The sequence below is a fragment of the Sylvia atricapilla genome, chromosome Z (genome assembly GCF_009819655.1).
Source record: "Sylvia atricapilla isolate bSylAtr1 chromosome Z, bSylAtr1.pri, whole genome shotgun sequence".
In the NCBI taxonomy this organism is placed as follows: Eukaryota; Metazoa; Chordata; class Aves; order Passeriformes; family Sylviidae; genus Sylvia; species Sylvia atricapilla.
The window spans coordinates 23,458,464-23,485,686 of NC_089174.1; the positions used below are offsets into that span (position 1 = coordinate 23,458,464).

Here is a 27,223-nt window from a genome sequence, read left to right on the forward strand (position 1 = left end):
TTTGACTGTGTAAAGTTTGTGAAAAATCTGGTAAAATTTGTGTGTCATGGAATGATTTTCTCTGCACACCCTGGATACATGATGATTCAATGATTTCTGTTGCACATCCTGGCTTGAAATAAAGTAATGTTTTGATTCTTTAACACTAAAAATATTATTGGAGGGTTTTTGTTTTTCCTGTAGTTTTGGTGACACTCACAGCCTCCTGCCTCCCCTTCACTCAGTCCCTCCCTCCAAAGGTTAAAACACCATTTTTTGTATTTTTTTCACACTTCCAATGAACAGTGGGGCTGTGTGGAAATTCCCACCGTTTTAATTTCAGCGGCAATTCCACAAGGGCTAGGAAGGAGGAGCACCAGCCAGGGTGCATGGAAGAGACACAGGATACACCACTGTGCCCACTGATACTGAGTAACACGTGGCCAGAGTGTAATAAGCCACGAGCTAATATATCAGTCTCGGAGGGACCAGCCACTTCTGCAGGGAAGTGGCTAAAATTAATTAGCCAGACTGGTCCTCAGAGGTGTTTTGTAAATCCAAAGGTTTAGTAAGTAAAAACATCAAAATAACAAACGTTACAGAAAACATGATAAAGTCACATACAGGTGTCTGAGAAATCTCAGACACCCTGCTACAAGCACCCCAAAAAGCCATTTACTTCCTTAGTGCTCCTTCCTAAATACTGAGTGTTCTGGGAGCAATAACCTGGCTTGCAGCCAATAAGATCCTTTGGCTTTGAGTTACAATTCTCAGAACTCAATCCATGTTCTTTTGCTGGCGCTGAGCCAATTACTGTCAGAAGGGTATGGCAGTTTCTCAGTAAACTTCCTCAAATGTCTAAAGGTAAACTGAAACTCTTCTCTTATTTGGAAACACCTGCTGTGCGTGTGTGGGGGATGCTTTACTACAGCCCACAGTTTGGGACTGCCTCAAGTCTGTCTCTCTGAGAAAGTTTCTTCTTTCTTCTGCTTTTCATGAAAAAGTACAAGTGATGTCATTTTCCTATCACAGCAAGACAATTGAGTTTCTAAATTAGGGAGAATTATGTGAAGTGTAGACATGATCTGTCTTTCCTAGGTATTAAATTAATGTTGTACTGATTTCTGCAAGCTTTTAAATCCTTCAATTTGTTTACTCTAACAGCATTCTTGTGACACAGTCCTTTTTAACACCACTTTCTACACTGAAACCCTGTCCCACGGACATGCTATAACACACAAAAATCTCTGCAGCAAACAAAACTCAACTTAGAACTTGTGACATCACTGCTCTTAGTTCTGGGCAAGTTTCAGCAAGTAGTATGACATTTCCCAAATCCTGTGCAAGGATGTGTTTGGCTGCGTTTTTAATGTCACAAATAGAAAGAACCAAATTAATCCAGTCTCCAGCATTCAAACAGCAGCCAAAGGGAGAAGTGGATATAAGGAAGGTGCTGGCAGCAGATGAGGGTCAACCAGCCAGTTTCAGCCTTACTCCACACACTCTCCCTAGGGGAAGCAGGACTCTTTCCCAAAAGGTAACCTCTGCAAAATGTTCCAGAGGGTGTTTCATCAGCACTGGCTTCAGCTACAAAAGTAGTTCTGCCCTTTTGCACTGTGCTGTCTCTGAGGTTTGTATCAGACCAGCTGCAGTCAGGAGAGGGCTGCTCTTCAGGCCCTACATGGAAGCTCATGTCTTTAAGGATGGAGATCCCACAGCCTCCACTTCAGTGTTTGCCTACCCTCATTGTTAAAGTTTGCCTAATTTTTGATCTATTTCATTTTTTGAAGCTGGTGTCCCTTGCAAGGTGGCCTCTTGTGATTTGAACATTGTTTCCCTCTTCTCCACAGTCCCCACAAAGAACATGGCTTAGACTGACTTTCACTTACTGCTGTGAGTTCCTTAATTAGATCTCCCTCACATTTAGCCTTAGCCCCTGAGGAATACTGATCTGCCATCTTATATGCTACCCTCAGGACCCAGTATTGACACTGAGAAGCTAAGACACTCCATGGTCAAGCCCAGGCAGCAAACACTTAGCAACATTTATATTGAGAAAAGTTACCTTCAAAGGCAAAGGGTGGCTAAGGTCTGCCTTGACACCTCCCCCCAGGCAAGGCCCTGACCCAAGCCTGCCAAGGTGGGCAAAGGTTTTCCCTGATAAGATCACTATCATTGATATTCCTGAGGATGAGGGACATCTGAGAGCTCCCTCAGACACCCTCTTGTCTTTGCCATCACACCCTGGACAGGCATTCTCAGCCCCCAGGAATCAATACTGTATTTTGCAAAACCATACAAGGCAATGAAACAGTGTCTTCAGCTGAATGTTGCAATGCCAGCTCATTTTTAATTTTCCAAGGATATAAACTCAGTGGGATCAATCTGCTTTCAATTACTCATCCCATTCTATTTTGGAATGGGTGGTTGCTGTTGTTTAATGAAAACAATAGCAAAGAACAGTTGCAAGTACTTTTACAGAACAAGAAAATTGCTTTGTTGTTTTGTTTCTTTTTTATTTCAAGTAAAAAGTGTTGAAATCCACAATTTATATATAATTTATATATATAATTTGTATATCATTTATAGCTTGCTCAAACCCCAAAACTGTCTTAGTGTTGTGCTCAAAAACCTAATACACTATGGTAAAACTGTCTAAAAGAATTATACTGAAGTTCTAATGAAGAGAACACACATTTTCCACAGCCCTATGTTGTTCCTCACAAACTGGCATGTGGCTGGCACCACCATAATGTCCTGGAGACGATGTCAGAAGAAGGGCCTGAAAGTGTTGCACCAAACCAAGAAAGCATATTTTTTATTCTATCAGACTGGTGTGCAAATAGCAGAATATAAACGTTTACACAGGGCACACCTTTGCCTAACTTCTTTGTATCCCAGCTACTCATTCACCACATTACAACCTGACCCCTGGCAAGACTCCAGAAGAGGAAGGTAAGCCACGAACTGGTGGAGAACACAGCCTGCTATGCCAGCACAGGGTGAAGTGTGGTGGACAGCCCACTGTGCCTTCTCACAGCACCATGATGAGCAGAGCCTGGTGATTCCGGCCTGAAGAAGTTGGGAAGGAGCTGCTGTAACAGAACTCTGAGCTGCTCAGATGTTCTTGGTTTTCCTGGCATCTGCTGCTGAGCAGCCACAGGGGAATTAGCCAAGACAGGCAGAGGTTCCCTGGCTTCCCTTACAGAAATAAATCACTGTAGTAATATGGCTGCGCTAAGTGAAAGCCAAAGAATCAAGACAGAAAAGGAGAACCATCTAGAAGGATGATGTTTCTGAAGTTTGAGAAGTAAGTGCAGATTGTAGAGAGAAGTTGGAACAATTTTCTGCTGCTTCAGATCAACACTGTAATTCAGCTTAATTAATTAATTCATAATCAGACTGGTTTGGTTTGACTGATTCCAACATTATCTGAAAACAAATACTCCTTTGCACAAGTGAAGAGCACTGGACAGTTAATAGATTACATGTAGGCTGCTACTTCCAACCTGGAAACAGAAAGAAAGAAGCACACTGAAAACCGTGCCTTGAAGCTTTCTGCCACTGTTCAGTATTCATTTCAGTGAACTGGGTCTGTTCCTAAGCCTCTCTGCTTCTCTCGGGTGGATAGATGAATCACATCAGATGAAGCAGAGCAGGCAAATGCTGAACTATGGAAGGACTGTTTAGTACCAGCTGGGTAATTGGCTGCTTTGCAGTAACCTCATAACAGGGAAAGCTGGTCTTCAAGGACACTGATGAATGTGGTAGAGTCATCCCAGAATATTTTTAAGGAACTGTTTCAAAAACAACAAATAAAACTGCATAAAACCAGGCCAGTCACATTTATTTTGCCACTAAAAGTGCAGGGAAATCCAGATACAGTGGTACCAACCCACAGCAGCACTTCTGCAAAGTGTTCTCAGAAAAAAAACACGTGCATTTGTTTTCCCCATGCCCACTGTCATAGCCAAATGACAGAGACACAAAGATATTCCATTAAGTTCACAAAGATGTGCCCTTTTGGCTTGCAAAGCACTGCCTCACAGCTGTGCTGAAATAATGGCTTTGAGTCCTCCCCAGACCTATGCGCACAGGATTGCACTGAATGCCGCTTGTGTCAAGGAGCGTGTACAGATCCCTAAGACACCTTCCATAGCTCCAGACACCCTTTTAGAAAGTATTATGAGTTAGTACCTTGTTGTTCCTGGGTTCCACCAGTAATTACTTCTCTCATGTCACGAGGTGTCAGGACAGTGATAATATGAAGGCAACATGGAGATATCAGATTGCTGCCACATCAGACCAACCATTTGCCAAATCAACCATTTTGCCATTAGGAAGTGAAGCAGTAAGTGTTGTGAAGAGGAGAAATAAGTAATTGTAAGGAGGGACTGGCATTACCTTTGACTTAAGTCATGTCTTCATGATGGAGCTGCACAATGCTGGTGATTCCTCCTGAGAGCAAAGTGTAGGGAATGAAGCTACAACTTAATTGTCAGTGAATGCACACAATGCTCCCTCCCATGATGCACAGTCATGCAAGTTCTTTTGTTTCTATGGAGGTTTTTGTAGGTTTTTTTTTAAAGAGTACAAATCATCACAGTCTAAATAGAACTGGCTGCATTTGCTTCTTGCACTGAAATCCCTGGGACATTCGATTGGATCAAATATCTCTTCCTAGGCTGTGTACAGACTCAGTGAGAAGCAGCACCCATTTAGGTACAGGATGACAGATGAGGATACTCAAACTCTGGGTGGACTAACCAGCAAGGAAGTGCAATACAGAGTTTAGGGAGAATCTGAGCTCACTTTCTCTCTCATTTATAAGCTTTTTATTGATGACCATTGCCAAAATTTGGTCTGCAGAGTCAGTTACAAACTAAAGCCAAGTGTGAAAATGCTGTGCAAAGAGAAGAAGGTCTCTCACGAAAAGGTGGGAATGAGAAATGAAGTGACGTTACTCCTATAAAGATATTGTGATGAGCGCGAGTCAGGTAATATACAGAAAAATATACCTCTTACATATGCCTTGGTTGAAGATTTACCCAATATTAATTTATAGGACATGAAATAATTGAATTATGTATTAATAATACAATACAATGATCAACTAATTATCATTTCTGATGAAACAATGCATTAATAAATACTACATTAAAAATAGAAATAAAAATGTTTTCCCAGGGAAGTTTGTCCTGTTGTCTCCTTGAGGTTGTATCTAGAGATCACTGGTACTAAGCATGGTGTCAAGAGCCCTGACCATGTCTTGTCTGTGTGGAGCAATGTATCCAGTGTAACATTACACCACAGTACAAGAGGTAGAGTTTACCAGTTATATCCAGCCCTGGATCCTTTCACCCAGGGCGATGACTGTATGAACCCAGGCTAGCATTTCTGCACAGTTTGCATTGGATAGGTTAGTTCACACAGCCCAGCTCCACAAAGCACTAAGCTAAAGTTCTCTTCAGCACCCAAAAACTTTACCTGACAATTCACTACAGTCTCTCATTCTTTGTGTTTAACATGGGCTATGGAAACTATAAATAAAACACTCTTTAAGGAATCACAGAACTGCTCAAGTTGGAAAAGGGCTTTAAGATCATGAAGTCTGACCATTAACCCAGCACTTCCAAGTCAAGACTCCAACTCAGATTTTATAAAGCGTAGTTATTAGGAAAATTACTTCTTGAGTTACTAAAAAGCAAAAAAAATGGTGATCCACTGGAGCAAAACTTGAAAGCTTAGCATCAAATTTTTGGCAGAGCAAGGATTTCAACAGAAGATACAAATAAAGAGCAACACTTATTATCCAAGGTTGTATCAGTAATCAAGGGACAAACCATCCATTAATGTCATTGCTCTGGAATCAAGGCATGGTTGTCACCCTCCATCTACCTTTACAAAAAGCACTTGTGAAACCTATGTCCCTGAACACTGGCACTATGTTGATGGGGGAGTTCCAAAATGTGGGGGGTTGTTTTTTTGGGTTTTACTTTTTTTTCATTTTCAAATCATCTATCACTGCAGCACAAAGTAAAAAGAAAGGCTTGATATGCAACAAGATCCAATACCAAAATAACTATGTTACTGCAGATGTTTTTTATAAACTCATGATGCAATCCAAAACACCTGGTTGTTTTCAGAAAGTGTCCTGTACCAAAACGTCTTCTGCAGAATCCTTTCACACTTCTTACCACACTCTGTGACAAGAACCTGATTTGATGCACTAAAATTACTGCAGAACAAAACTTAAAATAGACTATGCTGAAGCAGTCACCATTTAAAAGTAGACATGTCATGTACAGCTTTAATCAATTTTTGAAAAGGATGAAAAGCAAAATTAATATGAGGAATAAATACTAACAGGGAAGAAATAAAGAAAAAGAACTGAAACAAAGTCCAAAAGCACAATCTGACAGGATTTATAAGTGTAATTTATAAGTGTAATTACAAATTCAGCAAAGCTGGGGATGTTGGTGAAATATGCAACTTTCTGCGTAGAAAACGGAAAAGGGCTGAAGTTTTGCTAACCAGTGTCTGCAACAAATTGTTTGGCATTGTATGTACTCAGCTAATTGAATATTTTCATCTGTGTAGAACAGCTGTATTGCAGCTTACTGGCTGAAGTAAAATACTAAAAGTAGTAAAGAAAATCTGGTAAAAAAAATTAAATGACTGTCAAAAATAAAGATATTATAAACAAAAAGGAAACAGCATTCATATTTTTCTTTGTATTTAGCACCCTTCTCATCATCTAAGCCTTTTAAGGCCATTCAACAGTCGTTTTAATATAGCAGAAAATAATCCTGGATATACTGCACATCTGACCCGGATTTTACTTTAGCTTTATCCTGTTTTCTTATTTCCAGTAACAAATAACCTTTCCATTAGAGCCTCTCTGGAGCCCAGGAAATTCACAACTAATCAGTGAAGTCAGCGAGCTATTGTAAAAGGCTTAACAAGCTCTAACCCTCACTCTTGCACTGTGATTACCTCAGAATAATTACTTCTGGAGATAACCGATGAAGATCATACTAGGCTCAGGCAAAACAGAGATCCAGCTAAGTGTAAATCAATTACAGCTGAACAGAGAGGCGAGAGGAAAAAGATATCACAAGACAATTGTTATTATTTATGAAGTGGTCACAGGGATTTCAAATGATTCCTCATACTCACAATTGCTGTTGGAGTTGAAGCCAGTACACAGTACAGCACAAGTGGAGAAATGAAGCTCTCATCCTCTGTCCCAGGGTATGGTTTCATCAAATTGCCATCCTGACAGAAGAAACCTTGGATATGCACCTGAAAAGTGTCAGTGTACTCAAAGTAGTAGGCGAGCAGAACAGTCCCAGCCATGATGACAAGCTGAAAATAAAGCATAGTCACAGAGAGGTGTTAGTTGCTTTGTGAACAGATGCAGCTGTGCCTGCAAGCTACTCTAGTCCTGTGGACCATCCTCTCTTCACCGTCATTCTGACAACCCATGCCATAGTAGTGTGTGAGTGTTTCTCTGCCTTTGCTTTGCAACATCTGTTACATAAACCTTTTGGCAAATGACACTAATGAAGACCTCAAACAGCAGCAAGTCCATGTAGCAGTGCAGGTCAAAAGCTTTACAGCTCAACATTTTCAAAGGGCATGTGAATGTCTGCACAGCAGCGATCAATGGCAGTGGCAGGGCAAGAGGCAGCGTGACAGGAGACAGCAACAGTGACAGCTAAAACCTGTGCTCAGTGGCAGGGAGTGGGAAAAAATTACTACAAAGCCTAGAGGAAGCTAAACCCAAACCACTTCCCTGCTGCAGCTGAAAGCCCATGCTGGAGAATGAGCATGTTCGGCTTAATTCAGACGAGCCCTCTGTGTCCAGATGAAGATGGCATCCAGAGGAAGACTTCTCTCCAGCCACTCACCTTTCCCTGGAGCTGCTTCTTTTGAGTAAAGGTTTAGAAGTCTACTCAGAAATCTCAAAGTAACCTGTGGGGTCTTCTGTGCACTGCCTGACCTACCCACTCCACTACAGCCACTTTTGAAAAAACTGGTTTCGTCTCAAGCTGCATTTATATCCAGATATGAACTGCTAGAAGCCTTTCTGGTCTCTCTTTTCATACTTTATGGCTCCTAAATGGATTGGTTGGAGGCTTAGCAATCCACATTTTTTTGTATATACCCACAGCACCAGGTTCCCACACTATTTCAGCAACATGTCACAACAACCTCACCAAAGGTGTCCCTAACCTCACCTCATGAAAATAAGCAGATTTACTAATTCTTGCTCTCCCTCTGCCACACTGCAAAGAAAATACCACATCACAGTCTGCACCCAAGACAAAAATAGTAATATTGATTTATAACTGGTCTCTCATTTAGGGGTAATGGCATTTAAACTAAAAGAGGGTCAATTCAGATTAGGTATAAGGATGATGTATTTTACAATGAAGGTAGAAAAAAAATGGCACAGATTGCCCAGAGAGTTGATGAACATCCCATCTCTGGAAGTGTTCAAGGTCAGGCTGGACTGGGTTTTGAGCAACCTGTTCTAGTGGAAGGTATTCCTGCTCATTGCCCAGGAGATGGACAAGCTCGCCTCTACAATTCTTTCCAACTCAAATCTTACGATTCTAAATTGTGACTACAGGATCTGATTCTTTATGGAGACTAGTGCCACTATTGTCACTATACAACTAATTCTGTCTTACTGCGGTGGCCTGTTTTTTCTTAATTATGCTTTTGTAATCCCTTAAAATACTTTACTCAGTAACTCTCTCTTTCCTTGTATAGTTGGGTTAGTCCTTATTGTATCCATTTACAAGGCTGCTAATCTACTTACTTCATTGTCAATCCTCCACAGTCCTTGCCCTCAGTTCTAGGGATTTCCATGTTCCTCAACACCCTGTTGGTCCTCTTAAGTTGTATCCTCCTCTTGTGTTCCCCCATTGGTTGTTGTTCTGTAAGTCACTCCCCATGATCCTCCCCCAGTTATATTGTATTGGTTGAATGTTTGTACCCTCCCTCGGTACCTTCCCGAGGAGCAGCCCTTGTTGGGGTCTTTACTTCTGCCCTTCCTTTGAGTTTAAGTTGGCTTTGTGTTTCTGTTAATAAAATCAATCCTTGGAGTGGAAAGCTCAGCCCGTCCCATTATTTATACCCTGATTTTCCTGACAAGTGCTGAGGACACTCAAGAGCCTGGGGGAAAAGCTTCATGGCTCCCATTGCCCGTGGTCCTTGAACCAACCCAGGAGTGCACACTGAGATATCTAAAGATACAAATTATCTTGCTACAACACAGAAAAATGTGGAATAACCAGCTCTTGGTTTTAGTATTTTGCGTCCTGCAAAATCTCTGCATCAAAACTGCACTGCTGCAAGATTACTGTAAGACCTCTGAAAATTAATTTTGGCAATTCCGTCTCAAAGATACACTTGAAGCTATTCATGCACTCCTGTGGCACATCCCTGCACCCACAGCCAGCCATTAAAGCCATTGTATATTTGAGTAAGAGCTGCATTAAAATCAGAAAAACCCCCAACGAAATCATATTAGTCATTGATGAAAGTAGAGGACCAAAGAACCCCTAAGTGGTTGAGGTTGGGAGGGATGTTTGGGGGTCAGTTGGTCCCCCCTCCTCTGCTCAAGCAGGGACACCTTTAATTGGTTGCCCGAGATCATGCCTAGATAGTTTCTGAACATCTCCAAGGATGGAGTCTTCACAACCTCTCGGTGTCACTTGTAAGACAGACTTAAAAGAATGTCACAGTGAAGCCATATTTGGGACGGACATTCCATTCCTCATTTTTCACCTTTACAATTAACCATCTCATTTTGTAGATGCATTATTTTCAAGACCCCATACCCGCCGAGAAAAATTTTTCTTTTTAACAAACATAAAGCAAGATGCTGCTATCTGTGTATTCCCCAGAGATCTTTACAGCAACCTCGATGAGTACAAATACAGTCCCCTAACTAAGGATAGAGGAGTTAATTTAAATCTGAATTTAACTCCTTGAGCAACTATAGATTTTCTGATCGACCTGGGCAACTCAGCTTTGTTAATTTACACCAGAGAAAGGCAATGACACTATCACTATTCTACCTGACATGCCCATATAAACATGTTGGAGATTACAGCATTCTTGGATATACTGGTCTTTAAACTTAGTTCCAGCACCTAATATGACCTGGGCTGTCAAAAGCCATCTGACATACTCTTCCAAATGTACTCCCAGAAATATTTCAGGTTGCTAGCCCCAGCTGGCAAACACAGAAAAAAGACACATAATAAATGATACAACAGGCATAGTTTTTCTCCTTTTACTGGATGAGAGAGAAAGCATGTTATTGCACTTTAAACCTTCCTTGGGTGTCATATGGAAAAAAGAATGCTTCTCAAAAAATAATGTGTTTTGATACAGGAGGAGAATGTCACTTATCCCAAATGCATCTCTATACAGCTAATCTTGACCTTTCATGGTGAAATGCTGACTCAATGCTTTGCAAAAACCCCTCCTGCATATAAAAAACACCTCTTGACTGACTGACTCAACTTTAATATTGAATATCACAGATCACAGGATCACAGAATGATTTGGGTGGGAAGGGACCTTAAAACTCAACTCATTCCAATCTGCTTGCCATGGGCAGGGACACCTTCCAACCTGGTCTTGAGACACCTCAATAATGAACCAAATCCTTTCACACTCGCTGTGTTTCTGTGTTTTGTTCTTCTAAGAAAGAAAAAAAAAAAGGCATATAATCTGTGAAAAGAGATTTGACTTGTGGACATACTGTATCCTGTAGGTGAAATCCACCATCTCAGGAGAACAGCAACAGTAGACAGCAGCAATTCAACCTCCAGCTAAACAGACCCTACCATATCCCAAGGGATGATGTGAGACACAGAAAGTACAGTCAGCTACTACAACGATCAGGAGCAAGATTTTTGCTGCTTATACAGTCTGTGAAGACCTACCTGACCACTTCTGTGTTGCAACTTCCTGTGCTTCATCTTGAGTAATCACTTCTTCAAGCAGCTTCTCAGCAAAATGCAGCCAGAAGTTTCTTTTTGTTCTCCCTTCCCTTTTTGCTTTGCACATGGTAACTATTTCATATGTGTTTAACATAAGTGAGATAACTGGCTGTTTGTGCAGGGAATATTCTACTTGTAGCTGCTTGGCAGTGGTAATTGGTGATTGAGGAATGATCTGGTACAGACAACAAGGAGGTCCAAGTGCAAGAAGGGGTCAAACTGGACAGAAGCAGGGATGACAGAGACAGCAGGTCTCCCTGCAAGGCATTAAACTTTGCCTGGGTGCTGGAATAAGGAACAGCTGCAGTGCTGCCTTGTAGATATCGTGGAATTTGAGCGTTCCAGGGTCCAAATCAGTGGGTCTGAATTTTGTAGTCTTTTCTCCCTTTTCTCCCTGTTTTCAGGCTTACAATCATTGAAGGAAGCAGGGAAGAAGATCGGGTAGGCTGATTTAAACTAAAGATACAAAGCATCCCATTACATAAATCAGAAAATACAATGGACTTTAATGCTAGCATTTTGCAACCCTATTAATCGTTTTAAACTCATTTCCTTGAGTTTGTTTGGGGAAAAATTAAAAATACTTAATAACTTCAGAAGGGTAGCTAGTGAACAGAAGGCTGCTACTAAGTCTAAGGTGCTTAATGACATCCATTAGGACAGCATTTAGTTGTGTCATAATCCTTAATATTTATCATCACTGTTCCATTGTGAGGTAAGAAAATGCTCTTATGACTGTTTTACGAAAGGGGACAAAAGCTGAGGAGGTAAATTGACTGCCCTCAGGTCACAGCACAGCCTGTGGCAGAGCCATAGAAAGATTTATCTGTCTTCTGGACCAAATTTTTTTGGATTAATCAATAATCTGCACATAAAAAGGATCAGTGATACATATGCTTATGTCCTGATTTTATAAAAGCTCATTCATAACAGTGTTAAGAAAACAAATTGTGCGTCTGATTCAGCCCCATTTAAAAATTCCTGCTGAATTTAAATCAATCTTGACAAGCTGGACTTAAGCAACTGGGGTGTCTTTTCCCCTCAGTCATTTAAATGGATTAAATGCAACACTTAACATCAATCCCTTGACACACCATTAAATTCTGCCCTGTTTTAAGAGTCCACACTGGTTCTGCCCTTACAGACCTTCCTGTCACTGGACACTCTTGCTCCTCTTTAACCTATGGGCATTCTCTGCATTCAAAAAATCACTTCCTTCAATGTTCAAGACTTAGGAAGTAAGTCTTGCAATCTTCTTTGGGCAGTGGGTAATTGTTCGGTGTAGAGTTAATCAGGTATTAATGAAAGATTGTGTACTGAGTATAAAGAAAGAGAATCTTCACATTAAGCAGTACAGTTAGTTACACTAACTCTAGGGTATTGGTCTCCAGGATATATCTCTAGGGTATAAAGTCTCTGACAGCAAAATTCAGAGACCACTAGTATCCAAAAATGTTATTGCATTTCCAAGTAGTGGTACTGATGTCCCACACTGTATGCACTCTCATAATTCACTGCAAAGCACTTCCCCATACCCTCAACAATTGGGAGATTTTTTTTAAAATACTGTTACTCACAGAAAAGAGTTCCCTGTTCTTCAAGTAAGAAAGCAAGAGGGTAACTCTCCTTGGGAAAGGGGCATAAAGCTGCAGCACACAGAGATCAATATTAGAAGAGGGAAGACACTGTGGGAGACAGAATTTTTTGATCAGCCCAGACTGAAGACTCCCCGGAATCCTTAACAGAGGAGCAAGAACCTTATGGAGAAAAGGATGATACTGGGAAAATTTCTTGTGTACTCTTTAGCCATACAACCTGTCTGTCCTGTAAGACACGCACACCGCCCCTGCAAAAATCCCCTTTTGCTGTGGGTTTTGTCACTCATGTAAGTGATACTGCAAGTCACTATGAGTAAACTTGAAACCCTCCTAATATTGCTGCTATTTATACATAAATGGGTGAGTTCTTCCAGCTTATCAACCTTATCACACTCACATCTTACCTTTAATGTGCACTGAAAACAACAACTGTTCTTGCACACAAATGGCAACATAAAATATGACTTATTTATTCATCCTGAAAGAAGTCAAACCAGTATTTTGCACGTGGTGCTCCATAGTGGACAGTCACTGAGATATCTGTTGATGCCCTTGCTCAGTTTGTTTCCAGCAAAATTCAGTGGTTTCCTTCTTTAACTGAAACTGCCACAGTTTCATGAGCACCACAAACCATCACAGGTGTTTTCAACCTGTGATGCCACACATGCTGTGGCTCACAGTTCCACCCATTTTGATCTACCTCCCCCTTTGCCCTGAAGTCTAGTGACCCACTGTTATGAAAAACCTGAAACAATATGCTGTGCATTTTTGTGAGAGGTGATGAGAGCATGACTCTTGGAATAGACACACCTGAGCATCCAACAGCCATGGCATATGTGTATCCTGCAGTAACTCCTAGGTTACTGCTGAAAGGAATTGTTAAAGTGTGCCTTTGCTCTCTACTGGATAATATCAGAAATATTTAACTATGCATCCCAGACTGTTTTGCCCAGGGATGGGTCCAGGTATCTCTCTGTGAAGGGAGACAGTCCATTTCTTCTTAGATATGGGAACTCCAGTCTCGCAGCTGCAGCAGAGGGATGTTAGGAATGCAGCAGATTGGAACAAATCACATTCTTTATTAAATTCAAAGACTCACACTTTTGCCTTTCTAAAAGCAGATCAAGCCTCTATTTAAGAATTACCACATCTGTTTTCTGAAGTATCGTTATTAGGATGAAGCCTCAGAAATTCATATTGGTTGAGGGATCAATTCTTTTATAACTGTTGGCTGTATTTATTTGTGGCCAGCTGATCTCTACTTAGTAAATCAACATTCAGCTCATAATGCTTGTAACTGACAAGAAGAAAGAAAACATCTAAGTTATCTTTCATTTTCTTAAATAACCAAACTTCCTTCTGGCAGAGGAATTGCAGACTTCTGTGGAATCCCTGAAGCCAGGGTCTAGCCTTGGGAAGGTTTACCATAAAGATTACTCACATAGACTAAAGAGAAGATTTCCACATAGTGCCTTGTGACACTCTGTAACACTATTCCAGTCTCACTCTCCTTAAGCCAAATTCTCATGGTCTTTCTTTTCTCTGATAATTCTTTGTTTGTGGGACCTCGGTGACCAACCCCATCTTCCCTATAGGTCACTACCCTTGCCTGCCCCTTGTACAACCCCCGTGACCCAGTGGAGTCATTGGCTGCCGCACCCCATACTTAAGATGGTACTCAGCACACTGCCTGGCCTTTTTGTTCCTGATACCCTTCAATGCATGAAATAAACTTCACTGAAACTTTATCACACAAAAAGCCCTTCTGCTTCTCCTTGCTGAGCTACCCTTGTAGCATATGTGGATGTGTGAGCTTGACTGCTTTGAATTTCCCCCAAGTGGCTTTTCCACCGGAGAGGCTTATTAGGATCTAGGCTTCAGCTCCACTCCTAAAAGACACACTGTTACAGACTCCTAGAAAATACTGGATTTGGATAATTTTACTTGAAACAGTTATTTTGCTAAGCCTTTTTGCAGGAATTCTGGGAATTCTTTTCAGGGCTCCTTAAATCATCTATGCTGAAAGACCTACTTTGTTGTCTTAAGAAGGATCTACATTTTCACGTTGTGGAGTGGTCAAGTGGTAAGGAAATGTTAAACAGGCCTTCAGACAAGCTTATATTTACAAATAACAAAGATGATGAAGACTACTATTAATTAGAAGCCCATGTGATCAGATGTGCCAGCAGCTGAAATTTCAAACGCAGGTGTGGGGGTAGCAGGTGCTTGTCTCCCATTAGATGTTAATGGGAATTATCAAGATAAACCTTTTAAGGATCAAAAACCACCTCAGTCTACAGCAGTTTGTGAAGTATCTGTTGTGTGCCATTTCATCACAAGTGATTCAACTTTAAAGGTTTCACGTTCACAATTGTGTAGCAGACCCAGGTCTGTGGAAAGAGAAGTGTATTGGCCAGCAAAGCCTCCTGAAGTCCGTAACTGCAGCAAATTAATGTTTGTAATGGATTATAAGGATCAGGCTGAGTGTACAATCTTTTACTATTGTGAAGAAACTGAATGCTGCAAATCACCTACCTTTTATGAAAATACTGCAAAACAACAAGGACAAAATAGACACAGGACTGTTCATTACAATATTACGTTGCAAAATTAAAGAAAGCAAAAATGAACCTCTATTGGAATTCTATGGAGTGGTAAAACAAGTACAAGTGAATGATTTCCTTATGCTGAGTAACCATTTATTTTACACTGTCAGATTAAATATGAAATCCAGTGGTCTTTTTACACTGCCACTCCTCTAAATGTTTTCTCTTCCTTACCTTATGTAACTGATTCTGAAATAAATTTTTTATGCAACTGTGGGACACAGTAACCATGTTTGCAGCAGTCCAACACAGGATATGGCTTTGTTACAGGAGTTCTGAAGTCCATTCAGTGTGCAGGCACAAGCTGGGCAGTGGAGGCAGAGAGGCTTATTAAGGCACACAGGATTTTGAAGCTGTAGTTGTGTAGAAATCAAAGCAGTCTCTGGAGAGCATTTTAGAAATCCATTTCATGAACTAATTGTCTTATTTCACCATTTTAGTAATTCAGTATGGATCAGGTATAGTTTGTAAGGCTGAAAAAGACATGCTCAGACAAAAAAAAAAAAAAAAAAAGGAGTTCCTCTCTTCCTAAGGCACTTAGTTCAGCAGAAGTTATTTTGTGAGAGTAGCATGACCTGTAAGAATACTGACATCTGGTTAAAAACTCTTTCAGACTTTTTATATAATGGTCCTTGAAGAATGGTGAGGTGCCACACTGCAATAACTTAATGTTACCTAAGAGCTCACTCACATAAAAAATCCAAATTTCTCCAGCTCTAACTGTGCAATTAAAGCAGTACAGGTGTCTTATTGACAACAGACATCCAGGCATAAAACTGCTCTAACCAGTACAACTTTTTCACATTTAGAAAATAAAATAAACAACAGTATGAAGCACCTTGATTACCTCAACCTATACAACTCAGACATAGCTCTATGCACTTTATATACTGCTCTAGTTTTCTCAGTTTAAAACATTTTTCAACCTTTTCATGTAAAGACTTTTACTTTTCACCAGTGATTATTATGTAATAAATTTAACCCTACTTTCTTTGACAGGTAAGTGCAATTCACAGATTGATCACAGGCTGAAACAGTCAGCCTGAAGGAAGGAGGGGCATCTACCCACATCTTACCTGTCTTGTCACAGCCTGAGCCTTAAGGGTATTCACTGCACTCACAAAGAGCTGGGCTGCCTTGGGAGAGCCTCTACCTCAGCTTTGTCTGAGAAAAGCTCAGTCTTTGATGCTGGAGAGGGACAACACAGGTCATTTCACTCTTCAGAAGGTAGATGTCCCTACATGCTTCAGGTGGTCACCCAATGCTATTGGCACTGGCAGAAGATTTGGTGAACCTCAGAGAGGCAGGGAGATAAACAGACAAAGGAAAGATGCCAGCAGCAGAGGTGATGGAAACTAAAAAGCACAGTGGTGTCTTTTTAGTCACTGACAGTAGAGAAAAGGCATTTCTCCCATGGCTTGAAGAGGGAGGAAATGAATCCCCCTCTCTCTTCTGGAATCAAGTAATACCTGTGTTGCTATTAGCAAGAAAGCCTGTAAAAATCAATACTAAATATATCTTTTATTTACATAGAAAATAGATCATAAAAGCTATGAAAAAGCTTATAATTAAGGAATGCGAGTTAGGGATATGGGCTAGTGGTGGACTTGGCAGTGCTGGGTTAATAGTTGCACTTGGTGGTCTTAGGGGGATTTTCCAAACTCAGTGGTTTTGTGACTCAGCTTCCTCTAGTATAACCTGAATATCTGCTCGCCCTCTTGCAATTTCTCTATTTTGGCAATTTCTCTATTTTATATTTAGTTATAATAATTTGCCTTTATGAAATCATCACCAAAAAGGTTCTTTTTCTCTGTTAGCATTTAGGTTCTATCCAGTTATGCTACGTAACTGGACATTTAACTAAACCAAGAGCAGAAGGGATTCATGTGGGACCATACTAAGGAGCTGTTGTTCCTGTTTTTGTGACAGCACAGACCTTGTTATGTAGCAGATTTAAAAGAAATGTGATCTATTTAAGAACCCAGTTATGATGAGATATATGCTAGTTTGTTTGGGTTTTTTTTTAATTTAAGGGATGTACTGATGTAGAAAACTATTATGAGTTTGATTCAAAGTAGATTTTGAATGCCTATCAGCAGGGGGCATTAATGCAACATTAAATTCCAAATGCCACACTACCAAACATCCATGCAGAGCCTGTAATGTTTTACCTTTTTAATATATTTTGTGGGTTGCCCTGTACATTTCACAACAGCATCTCATTTTTTTAAGTATAGCTGGAATTTCAGGTCATTTGGTGGTAACAGTAATGTGGTTAATAATCTACCGTGGACTTCATCCTGACTTTTGAAAAACTCTTTGTCCCTGGTTTGTGTACTTTGAAAGAGGAGAGAGTGATTTTAAGACCAACAAATTTGCATCCAGCAGTTTCAAACGGGATTATCACACACAGGAAGAATAGGTGGAATCATTCCTCTTGGTGAATATTTGTTCACAAGCATCAGTTGCTCCTTGACATCAGATCATGCACTCAACTTTCCTGTGTTTGTACTCCGACCTTACTACTGACCTGCAGAATGGAGGTGTTTCGAGAAGACAATTTTAAATAGCAATATTTTCCCTGTCCACTGACTCTAAAATAAAAGCAACCACACTGATAATGTAAATTATTACTCACAAAGAATGAATCCAGGAGTTCATGACTAAGATTTTATCTTGTGATAGTTTTCCAACATTAACAAAAAACAAAAAGATTTTTTTTTCTTTTTTTCCCCTAAACCTTATTGAAGGTGGCTTACAGAGGCCCTCTGTCAGAAAGCTGATCTAGCTCTGAGATGGTGACTGAAGAGGTCAGAGCTAAAAAGAAAGAGCTTTCCACTGCATTGGCTATGCTCCCTGGTCTTATACTCAGGGCTGATTCTCAGATCCTGGCACACTGTGATCTCAGTCTCACTTTGTTCACTAATAGCATAAAAGTTACTGAACCTGGTCTGACTTTCCTGGATTAAAATCTGTGTAATTTACATCAATCTACAGTCTGTATAATCTGTATGTGTAGTATAAAGGGACATAAATTTAAAATTTTGACAGGAATTACATTAGTAAATTTTCTTTCCCACAATAAAAAGATGGAAATTTAGGTAGGTCTTTAAAACTGAAATTGAGATTTTCACGTCACCACTTGATTGCAGGAATGGAATTTTTGAGGAAAATTAAGAAAAGTTTTAAATACACAGCAACGCTGGGACTTTAAGCAACATTTGGAAGACATACACTTTAAAGATAGGTATCAAAAAGCTGCTTGTCTGCTAGAGTAGCAAAATACTTTGTAAAATCAGGTAAGTCTGACACGCGGAAAGACTCTAAAACTCAGAGACAAAGTGAGTTTTAAAGTAGGTATGTCATTTATTCAGCGCTGGGCGTGATGCTGGATAGCTCCCAAAGGCATCCGCACCCCTCACTCACTTCCATTCCCCTTTAACCTCTAGAATGTTACATATGCATCAAATTTCGCAATACACCTATGCATATACATTCCTTGGCTCTTCCGCTCTCGGCTTCGTATGTTAATTGTCTTATCAGTCTTTTGCGCCTGCGCAGGTGTCTCTGGTGGTCGTCCTGGGGTCTCAAACCCCATATTTCAAGTCTTGCTTTCAGAGCCAGAGTCTCCAGCTTTGCCTCCTGTCTCTGGGACATCATGGTAGGTCCCACACTTTTTCTGTCCCTGAAATACATATCCTGTATTTCACATAATATCTTTTTCTCAGGTAGACATAGACTGCTACCATTGCTATGGTAACAATTAGTTTGCAAAAACCAATAGTGAAATGAAATGTGTATCAAGTGTATCAATCCAGGAATCCTGAACTTCCTGTGAAATCACTTGCTATCTTCTATGTATGAAAATGAAGACTCCTCTCTTAAGAAAAATTGAGAATTACAATTTTTCTTTAAGACCCCAGAAACATGGGTTCTAATATCGTTTCAGATAAATGTCAGGATGAGATTTATAGAAGGGGGGAAGAGAATTAATCTTGCACCTGACAAAAGGGAGAATATATCAGATTTAAAAAATTGTATTTTTATTTAGCACCTTGTCGGGGGCTGGGTTTTGTTCCTTTTTACTCTAAAGAATTTTTCCCCATAAGTTACCAAGGAGACTAAATATCGTACTTAAGACTATTTAACAAAACAAAAGGATGGTCAAAGCTTGGAGGGGGGTGGGGTTTTGGGGCAGAAAAAAGGACAGAGTTTCAGGTAGCCAGGCTGTCTGTTTTTTTGGCGTTCAGGTGCTCTTGCTGGAGGATTTCACTGCGGCCCAGTCTTGGGAAGTCTGTCATCGTCTGCTCACCCTGAAATTCTAAGCTCCTCTGCTGCCCTGCGAGAGCTGAGCCAGGCCTGCCCTGCCGTTCCATCAGTGCTGCTCCTCTTGCTACAGTGTGACCCTACATTCCCCTGCCCTGCCGGGACCCTTGCCTCCAGTCTGCCAGGACATTTCTGCCACTCTGCAATTGCCACCCCGAAACTCTTTTTCCCACTATTCCCAGCTTGGTGCTCTGAATATCCTGCGGGGGCACCGAGACCAAACCGCCCTGGGGTTTTTTTGTGAAGCAAAGTCCTCCGAGTTCTTGGTACTGTTTTTGTTATCAGTGCTGTAGTTGTGTTTGTTTGTTTTGTTATATATTAATAAAGAACTGCTATTTCTATTTCCAAAATCTTTTGCCTAAAAGCTTTTAACTGTAAAAAATTATAATTGGGAAGAAGGGTGGTGGTGGTGGTAGTTTACATTCTCCATTCCAAGGGAACCTCCAGCTTTCCCTGGCAGATACCTGTCTTCCTAAACCAAGACACACCTGAAGAAGGTCATCACCATTACCAAGTGTTGTTAAAACCCCCAGACCACAAGTATAGCTTATTTATCTTCCCTTGAGCAGGTCCCATGAGGCTTTTCAGCAGGTGGCAATCATGCTCTACCCCGTTCCAAATGGCATACGGCCAGGAAACTGCTGCTTCCAGCATGTAATGCCTTAAAATGATCTACAAATTCTGGTGGAGACTAAGTAATTTTTTCAACATAGAAGTCTGCATTAAAATTGCATTTGTTTAGAGTGATTTTTTTTTCAACAAAAGCAGAACAGAGATGTATTTTGATTACTCTAATATTAAATTAAAAGAAACTAGGAGCATTTTTTTCCCTCTTCTTTCCTGGCTGGTCTGTCTCCTCCTCTCCTCATCAAGACATCTGCACTATTAGCTTTTTCAAATGAATACTAATGGAACTTCAGGCATGTACCAGCATGAGTTTTACCTATACAGCACCTTTAATGATAAGTATGGGTACTCAATGCAGCACTACACAGCTTTATCCAAGTTTAAAGCCTTGATGTTGAAGCTGAGAGAGAGGAAACAGAGAGATCCTGAGGCAGCAAATACCTATGATCACTTGGGATTGACTGAAAATGACTTACACTCCCAGGACTGGTTATTGTGCCTATCCATCATTTGCCTAAAACAAACAGCACGAACTGCTGGGATCATCCGCAGGACTTGTTAAAAGACTTTTTACTGATTCCATGAAATCCAGCATCTAACACACTAGTAAAAACTTCTGTACTTCAAGCATCATATGAAGAGTCACTGCTAGAAAGAGCTGCTTTGGAAAAGCTTGTTTGGTTGGAAGACTTGGAACATTTTTCACTGCTTCTTCTAAATGCAGGAGGAGTGCTTTCTACCTCATGAAACTGCCCACAACAATATTAGAACATAATAATAGTCTGCCAGGATGTTCTCAAAAAACTGGTGTCCAAATTGTGCTTAAAAGGACTCAGGGTTTGTTCCTCTAAACCATGCTCTAGATCTACCTATTGGTTTGCTCCAGCCTCAGAAACATCTGAGTTCATGAAACTTGCTCAAATACTTGCATATAGCAAAGAAATAAAAAGTCCTGAAAACTCAGAGCAACTCCAAAGAGTTGAATGAGAACCCGGTGTTGAATTTGCCCCTCTAACTTTGAACAAGACGTGTTCTTCTGTGAAAGCCTGCTTTGAGTTTGATTCTTTCTGACAGCAGTTCTTAACCTGGACTACACCGACATGAATCATCCAGTCCACTAGAAATAATGCAAAATCTTGTCATAATTCATTGTCTGCCTAGCTTCAGTAACCAAAATCACAACATTGCAGCTTCTTTTGCTTTGAAGAACCACAGTCATTCCATAAAAAAACATGGATTTGACTGGCACACATACACATTATATTTCCATGTAGCTATGTCCTCCAAAAATGCTCAATACAGGGATTGCTCTGGAAAGTTGAAAAGCAGCCTTCAGCTAAAACAGTTCCCAAACTGCCCTGTAACCCTGTTAACGGTTCACTGACTAATGGGTTTTCACTGCACAAATAGCTCATAAAAGCTGTTAAATCCATCATGAACTCTAAACGCTTTTTAATCTAATGATTATTTTCACCTACATAGAGGTGTCAGGACAATTTATTCTCCAAGTGTTGAGAAGCAACATATCCTGACAAGACACAGGATTCTGATACAATAGGCTTATACATCTTTTCAGTATGCTTTTCATGACTGCTCTCTGGTATCTTCATATGTACCTAAGCAAAACTGTTCACAGGGAGATGGAGAGGTTAATTTTGATTTCTAATATGTTCTTCTAGGCAGAAAAGCAAACATCACTCTGAAAATTGAAGAGACTGACAGATGGAAATGAGAACTAGGATAAAGCAAAATACAAAAAGAACAAAGATCTACAGAAAGTGAAAAGCAACCCACAAACCAAAACACAACCTTTACTTTCCCTTTGCTTGTTCCCAGACTGCAGACTTGTGGACGCTAATGATGGATTGGGTGACATTTTTAGCAATGTGTTTGAGATGGGTTCAAGGTAAAAGAAGTTGAGGACTTTTGCCCACTCTGACATATAAAAAACCACTAAGGAGTGCAACAGCAGTGTAGTGTACATACTTTCACCTCAATGAGTGGTTGTTTATTCTTACACCCTGTGCATCTTCCTTGTCCAGAAGATGTGCACTCAGATTGTTCCTCTAAAGAAAGGAGCTACTGATTTTCCAGCTACTCTACAATGCACAAGCCATTGCCTCATCCACGGATCATTGTTCCAAGAAGACCAAAAAAGCTGTAAAAAAGCTGTCCTTCAGACAGATCTAAAAGCTGCTGGTATCTTATCTGGCCAAATGAAGGGGAAACTGTTTTCCTCATCTCTGCCATTCAGGTTCAGGGAACATCTCTCCAGGGATGGAAAACCTTATAATAAATTCATAGAGTGTGCATGGTTACAAAGAGCAGCTCCTCAGAGAGCTTCTGATTCTCTCACCTTCCTCTTGCAAAGCACTTGCCATATCTGCTCCCTTCTCAGACATTTTTGGCAGTACTTTCATCTCTTTTGTTCTCATCATCAGTCTGCCTGTTGGGAGAAAATCTCAGTAAGAAACTAAACCCGTCAGGTTCTTAAAAGATGTCACTCTGGGCAATGCAAAAGTGAGAAGAAAGGAAGCCTAATTCCAAAGCAAATCAGTATATAACCCACTTTTTTTTTTTTTTTTTTTTTTTTTTTTTTTTTTTTTTTTTTTTTTTTTTTTTTTTTCCAGTGAACACTGTAGGTAAACTGCAAATTGGAGAGCTATGAGGTTCAGGAGAACAGTGGAACAGCAGTAATTTTTTTAGTTAGAAAATTCTATTCTTAGACAGAACAGAACTTTTTTCTACAATATTTCTCAGAAAATCCCAGGGTAAACATGAAGCCTCAGAGAAGCCAAACTCTGAGACACTGTACATTCTTCGGCCTCTTTCTTGCTATTTTTCAAACACATGGTCCTGTTTCCATTGATTTTGAAAGGTGTTAACAGTCAGCCTTTTCTCTGAAAGATTAATTGCTTATGAATGACATTCTCTGGGCTTGCTTGGGGTTAGAAATGGGCAAACAATTTCTCAGCAGTGGATTTGTACATGGAGACAAGAGGCTGTGGTCAGATCTTCTGTCACAGCAGTGTTTCTGCAGCAGGTCTCTCCCTCCACCAGCCACCTGCCAATGAACACATTTTATTACTCTTTCCCTGTCACAGAACTACTGTTCTGCTATGAGGACTTGGACAGACATTCCTATCTTTTGTGTCCTTGCAATCAGAGTGCTTACTGGTGTGTACCTGGACCTTACTTGTGTTTTCTTCAAAGATGGCACTCAGTTCAATCAGTTACAACAAATTGCAATGCTTAATTCTTTGCCCTGCTGCCAAGTTCTTTTTTTGTTATTATTAACTACTTTAGCGGTCTCTTTAATGTTCTACTCTTGTTCCTATAGTGGCATGGCACTGACACATTTAAGCCTTTTTGTAACTCGCCTATTTTCCCCATATGCATCAAAACTCTTTGTTTGATTTTTAAATTACTAACGCTTCACTGCTGGTTGTTAAGGAAAGGAGGAAAAGGAAAAACTGAGCAATTGTGTTTTAAAGCCAGCAGCTTTACAGAGGACTGCAATTATTTATTACTAAGATATATTTTTAAATGTTTTGCTGATGCAATGGAGCTATAGGTTGATAAATGTTTAGTTCTAAGAGAAAAAGATTTTTCTTTTGCTATGAAAAATTCTGCTGGTAGTTCAAGGTCATGAAAGAAAGAAAAGACTTATGAAGAAGGGAAAAGGCGAGTATTTAAACAGCAGCTACCAACAAGTACTTGGCTATTCTCAGGTAAATCTGAGACAAGTCACACCTTCAGACTGGAAGCAGAAGTCAAGATAAAAAAAGGTCATATGCAAATACTTGAGATCCTGACCCTTGCCAAAGGAGTAACTGTAGGCAAGTCACCCTGTGACCCACCTCCATTTCCTCATCTGTAAAAATAAAATAGAGTTCCCCTATTAACCCATGTGCTACAGCAGTTATCTTGGCATCAAGGAGACATGGCAAACAAGAGAAAAGTTAAATAGAGCCACCAGGTATAAACGACTGTGAAGAAGGTGCCAGATTGTGACTGAATTGCTCCTGCCGGCATGCACTTCTGGAGATCACTTAAACTGACTTCTGGCTTGAAGCTGCATCAGCTGGAGCAGGCTGTCCAAGTCCATGTCTACTTGCATATTAAACATCTTCCAAGGACAGAGACTCTGCAAGTTCCCTACACCCTGGAATTTCATCGCCCTTAAAGGATGACAGTGTTATAGATAAGTAACGTGATGGTTGGCTCTCACAATTAAGAGATGAATATTATGTGTATGATAAGAGGTTTATTGATATATATGTTATATGTTGTTGTGACTTGTTGTTCGGACATCCTCTGTTCTCTCCATAGTCTCCTTTTGCCCTGTATGGTTGCCAAGGCAAGGCCTTGGTAGCTGGGACATGTAGAGGGAAGGTGTGTACCTGTGCCCCTTGCATGAGGCATTTGGAGGAGGGAAGGCTTGTTACTAGGAATCAAGTTGCAAGAAAGCAGTCTCCACCAATGGATGGTGAAGTGTCCTGGGTTGTAGTATAGGATGTATTCTATCACCATCTTCATGAACTGATGAATCCAGTTGTTGGAGCAGTGCTCTTCCCAGGCCCCCCTGCCTCTGGGGTGCCTTCTGTTAATGGCCCATCAAATGCCTTGCTGCATGACTCTTAGATAACTCCATCCGGGGAGTCATCTCTCTTTAATGGGCCATCAAGCACCCCCTGTATGACTCATCATCCCATTGTGAGATGCTCCACCCAGGGGGAGGAGCCAAGCATTTTCACCTGGATATAAGCTGGGCTTTAGGACAGCCCTCACCCACTGGATTCCCAGAGGACCAGAGCTAACAGACCTTTTCTACGAGATCACTGCTTCAGGAAGACCACCTCACCTGGACTGCTTCCATCACACTGCTCAGGTTGTATTCTGACTCTGTCCGTGGTCTTTTTGTATTATTGCATTTATTTTGGTTTACTTTTTTTCCCTTTTCTTCTCATTAAATTGTATTTCTGACTTGGAGCTTCTCACTCATTTTACTTTCAAGCCACGACATGAAGAAGAGTTGATTGGCAGACTTTGGGAGAGGCCAGGGTTACCTGATGCAACACCAAAGGTCAAAAAGACAGAGCAGTCATTTTGTGGGTGAGCACATGGCAGTTTAGTTCCATGCTCCCAGCACTCCTCTTTCTCCTTATTCAGTTTTTTGTTGTATTTTGTTAAGGTTTAATAAACCTTTGAAATTTTAAAGTGAGCATAATTTCTCACAACAGCTTTTATTATGTTAAATGCCATTTCCTGTAGCAGTTTGTACCCACTGCACCTGATCCTTTCCCTTGAGTATTACAGGGAGGTCTCTCTCATACTGGGGAACCCAGCACAGATGCATCTCAACAGCATGTATCTTACCAGCACTGAGCAGAGGAGAAGCTGATCCCTGCTGACCTGCTGAAAATGCAGCATCCATTCTTGTGGTTCCAGCCTACCCTTCCTGAAAATGCCTGTTTACCCAGGGCACTCCACTCATCTGAGCTATATCTCCACATCACTGTGCCACCAACAAAATCATAACCCTGCAAATGCATTCAGACCTTTAATTCCTCAAATTTCTTTCCCACAGCATGTACCTCAGTGTACAGACATGTCAGGGAATGTGACCATGCACTTGTTCCTGGCTTTGCACACAGTCAAAGCTTGAGTGTGCAGCCCTGGTCTTGAGTGATCACAGAATATGCTCAGTTGGAAGAGATCTACAAGGATCATCAAGTCCAATGCCTGGCCCTGCACAAACCATCCCCAAGAATCACACCCTCTGCCTGAGAGCATTGTCCAAATGCTTCTTGAGCTGTGTCAGGTTGGTGCTGTGATCACTTCCCTGGGGAGTCAGTTCCAGAATCCAAACACCCTAGAGGTGAAAAACCTTTTCCTAATATTGAACCTAATCCACCCCTGACACAACTTCTGCTCATTCCCCCAGGTGCTGTCACTGTACACAACAGGGAGAAATCAGTGTCTGCCCTTCCTCTTCTCTTCACGAGGAAGCTGCAGACTGCAATGAGGTCTCCCTTCAGTCTCCTCTTGCCCAAGTTGAACAGACAAAGTGGCCTCAGCCACCCCTCATATGGCTTCACCTGCTAGTCCTTCACCAGCCTCACTGCCCTTCTTTTGACACACTCAGTGTAATATCATTCTTACATTCTTACCATTAGTTTAATATCATTCTTACACTGTAGTGCCCCAATCTGCCCCCGGACTTGAGGCAGTGCAATCTCAGCAGACAGCAAAGCAGGACAACCCCCTTTCTTGCCTGGCTGGTGAAGCTGGGCCTGATGTCCCCCCAGGGACAGGGATGTCCCTCCTGCCTGGCAGGACACTCCTGACTCATGTTCAACTTACCATTGACCAGGATCCCCAGGTTCCTTTTCCTTCCCCAGTCTGTCCATCCATCCAGGGTTGATCTATCCCCCCCAGTGCAGAGTCCAACACTTTCCCTTGTTGAAGGCCATATGGTTGCTGATTGCCCATTCTCTAATTTGCTGAGGGTCTCTCTGCAGGGCCTCAACAGCTCCTCTCAGTTTTGTATCATCTGCATCCTGCTTAGTATCCCTTTCAGTCCTGTGTCCCAGTCATTTATGAAGATGTTGAAGAAATGCCCAAATTAAGCAGCCATGAAAGCTGGTCTCAAGATGAAACACTGAATTCAATAAATAAGCTGACAATTGCTGGAAAAGCAACACCTGCCATTAAACTAGAAAAAGAAAACCTGTTAATGGTACAACCTGCCAGCCATGCCAGCTATGAATCTGAATTTTCTTTGTGAACCCTTTGTGCTGGGAACAGGCTGCTGACAAGTGGCTCCCATTAACACCAACAAGGCAGGGATTGCTCCCAGCGCTTGAAAAATCTGTCCTTTTCTGCAGAAATGAGAGGGTGGGATCAGAGGTTCAGGAATTGATTAGTACTCAGTATGAAACAAATTTTATTTGCCAACTGAGACTCATAATCCTGAATCCTGAGTGTGTGTAGTGTAATCTGGTTGTCTCACAGTGAATGAACAGATCGAGTCACAAGCTATTAAATGTGGTGTGCC

The 27,223-nt window shown here is 41.0% G+C and overlaps 1 protein-coding gene across 1 annotated transcript in view; it reads right to left on the reverse strand.

Annotated features, from left to right (window-relative positions):
- The window catches only part of PLPPR1 (phospholipid phosphatase related 1), a 108,726-nt gene that overhangs the window by 25,626 nt on the left and 55,877 nt on the right, over window positions 1-27,223 (reverse strand). The window contains exon 3 of the mRNA XM_066339268.1: window positions 7,159-7,347. Coding sequence (XP_066195365.1) covers window positions 7,159-7,347 — 189 coding nt within the window. The remainder of the gene's footprint in view (window positions 1-7,158; window positions 7,348-27,223) is intronic.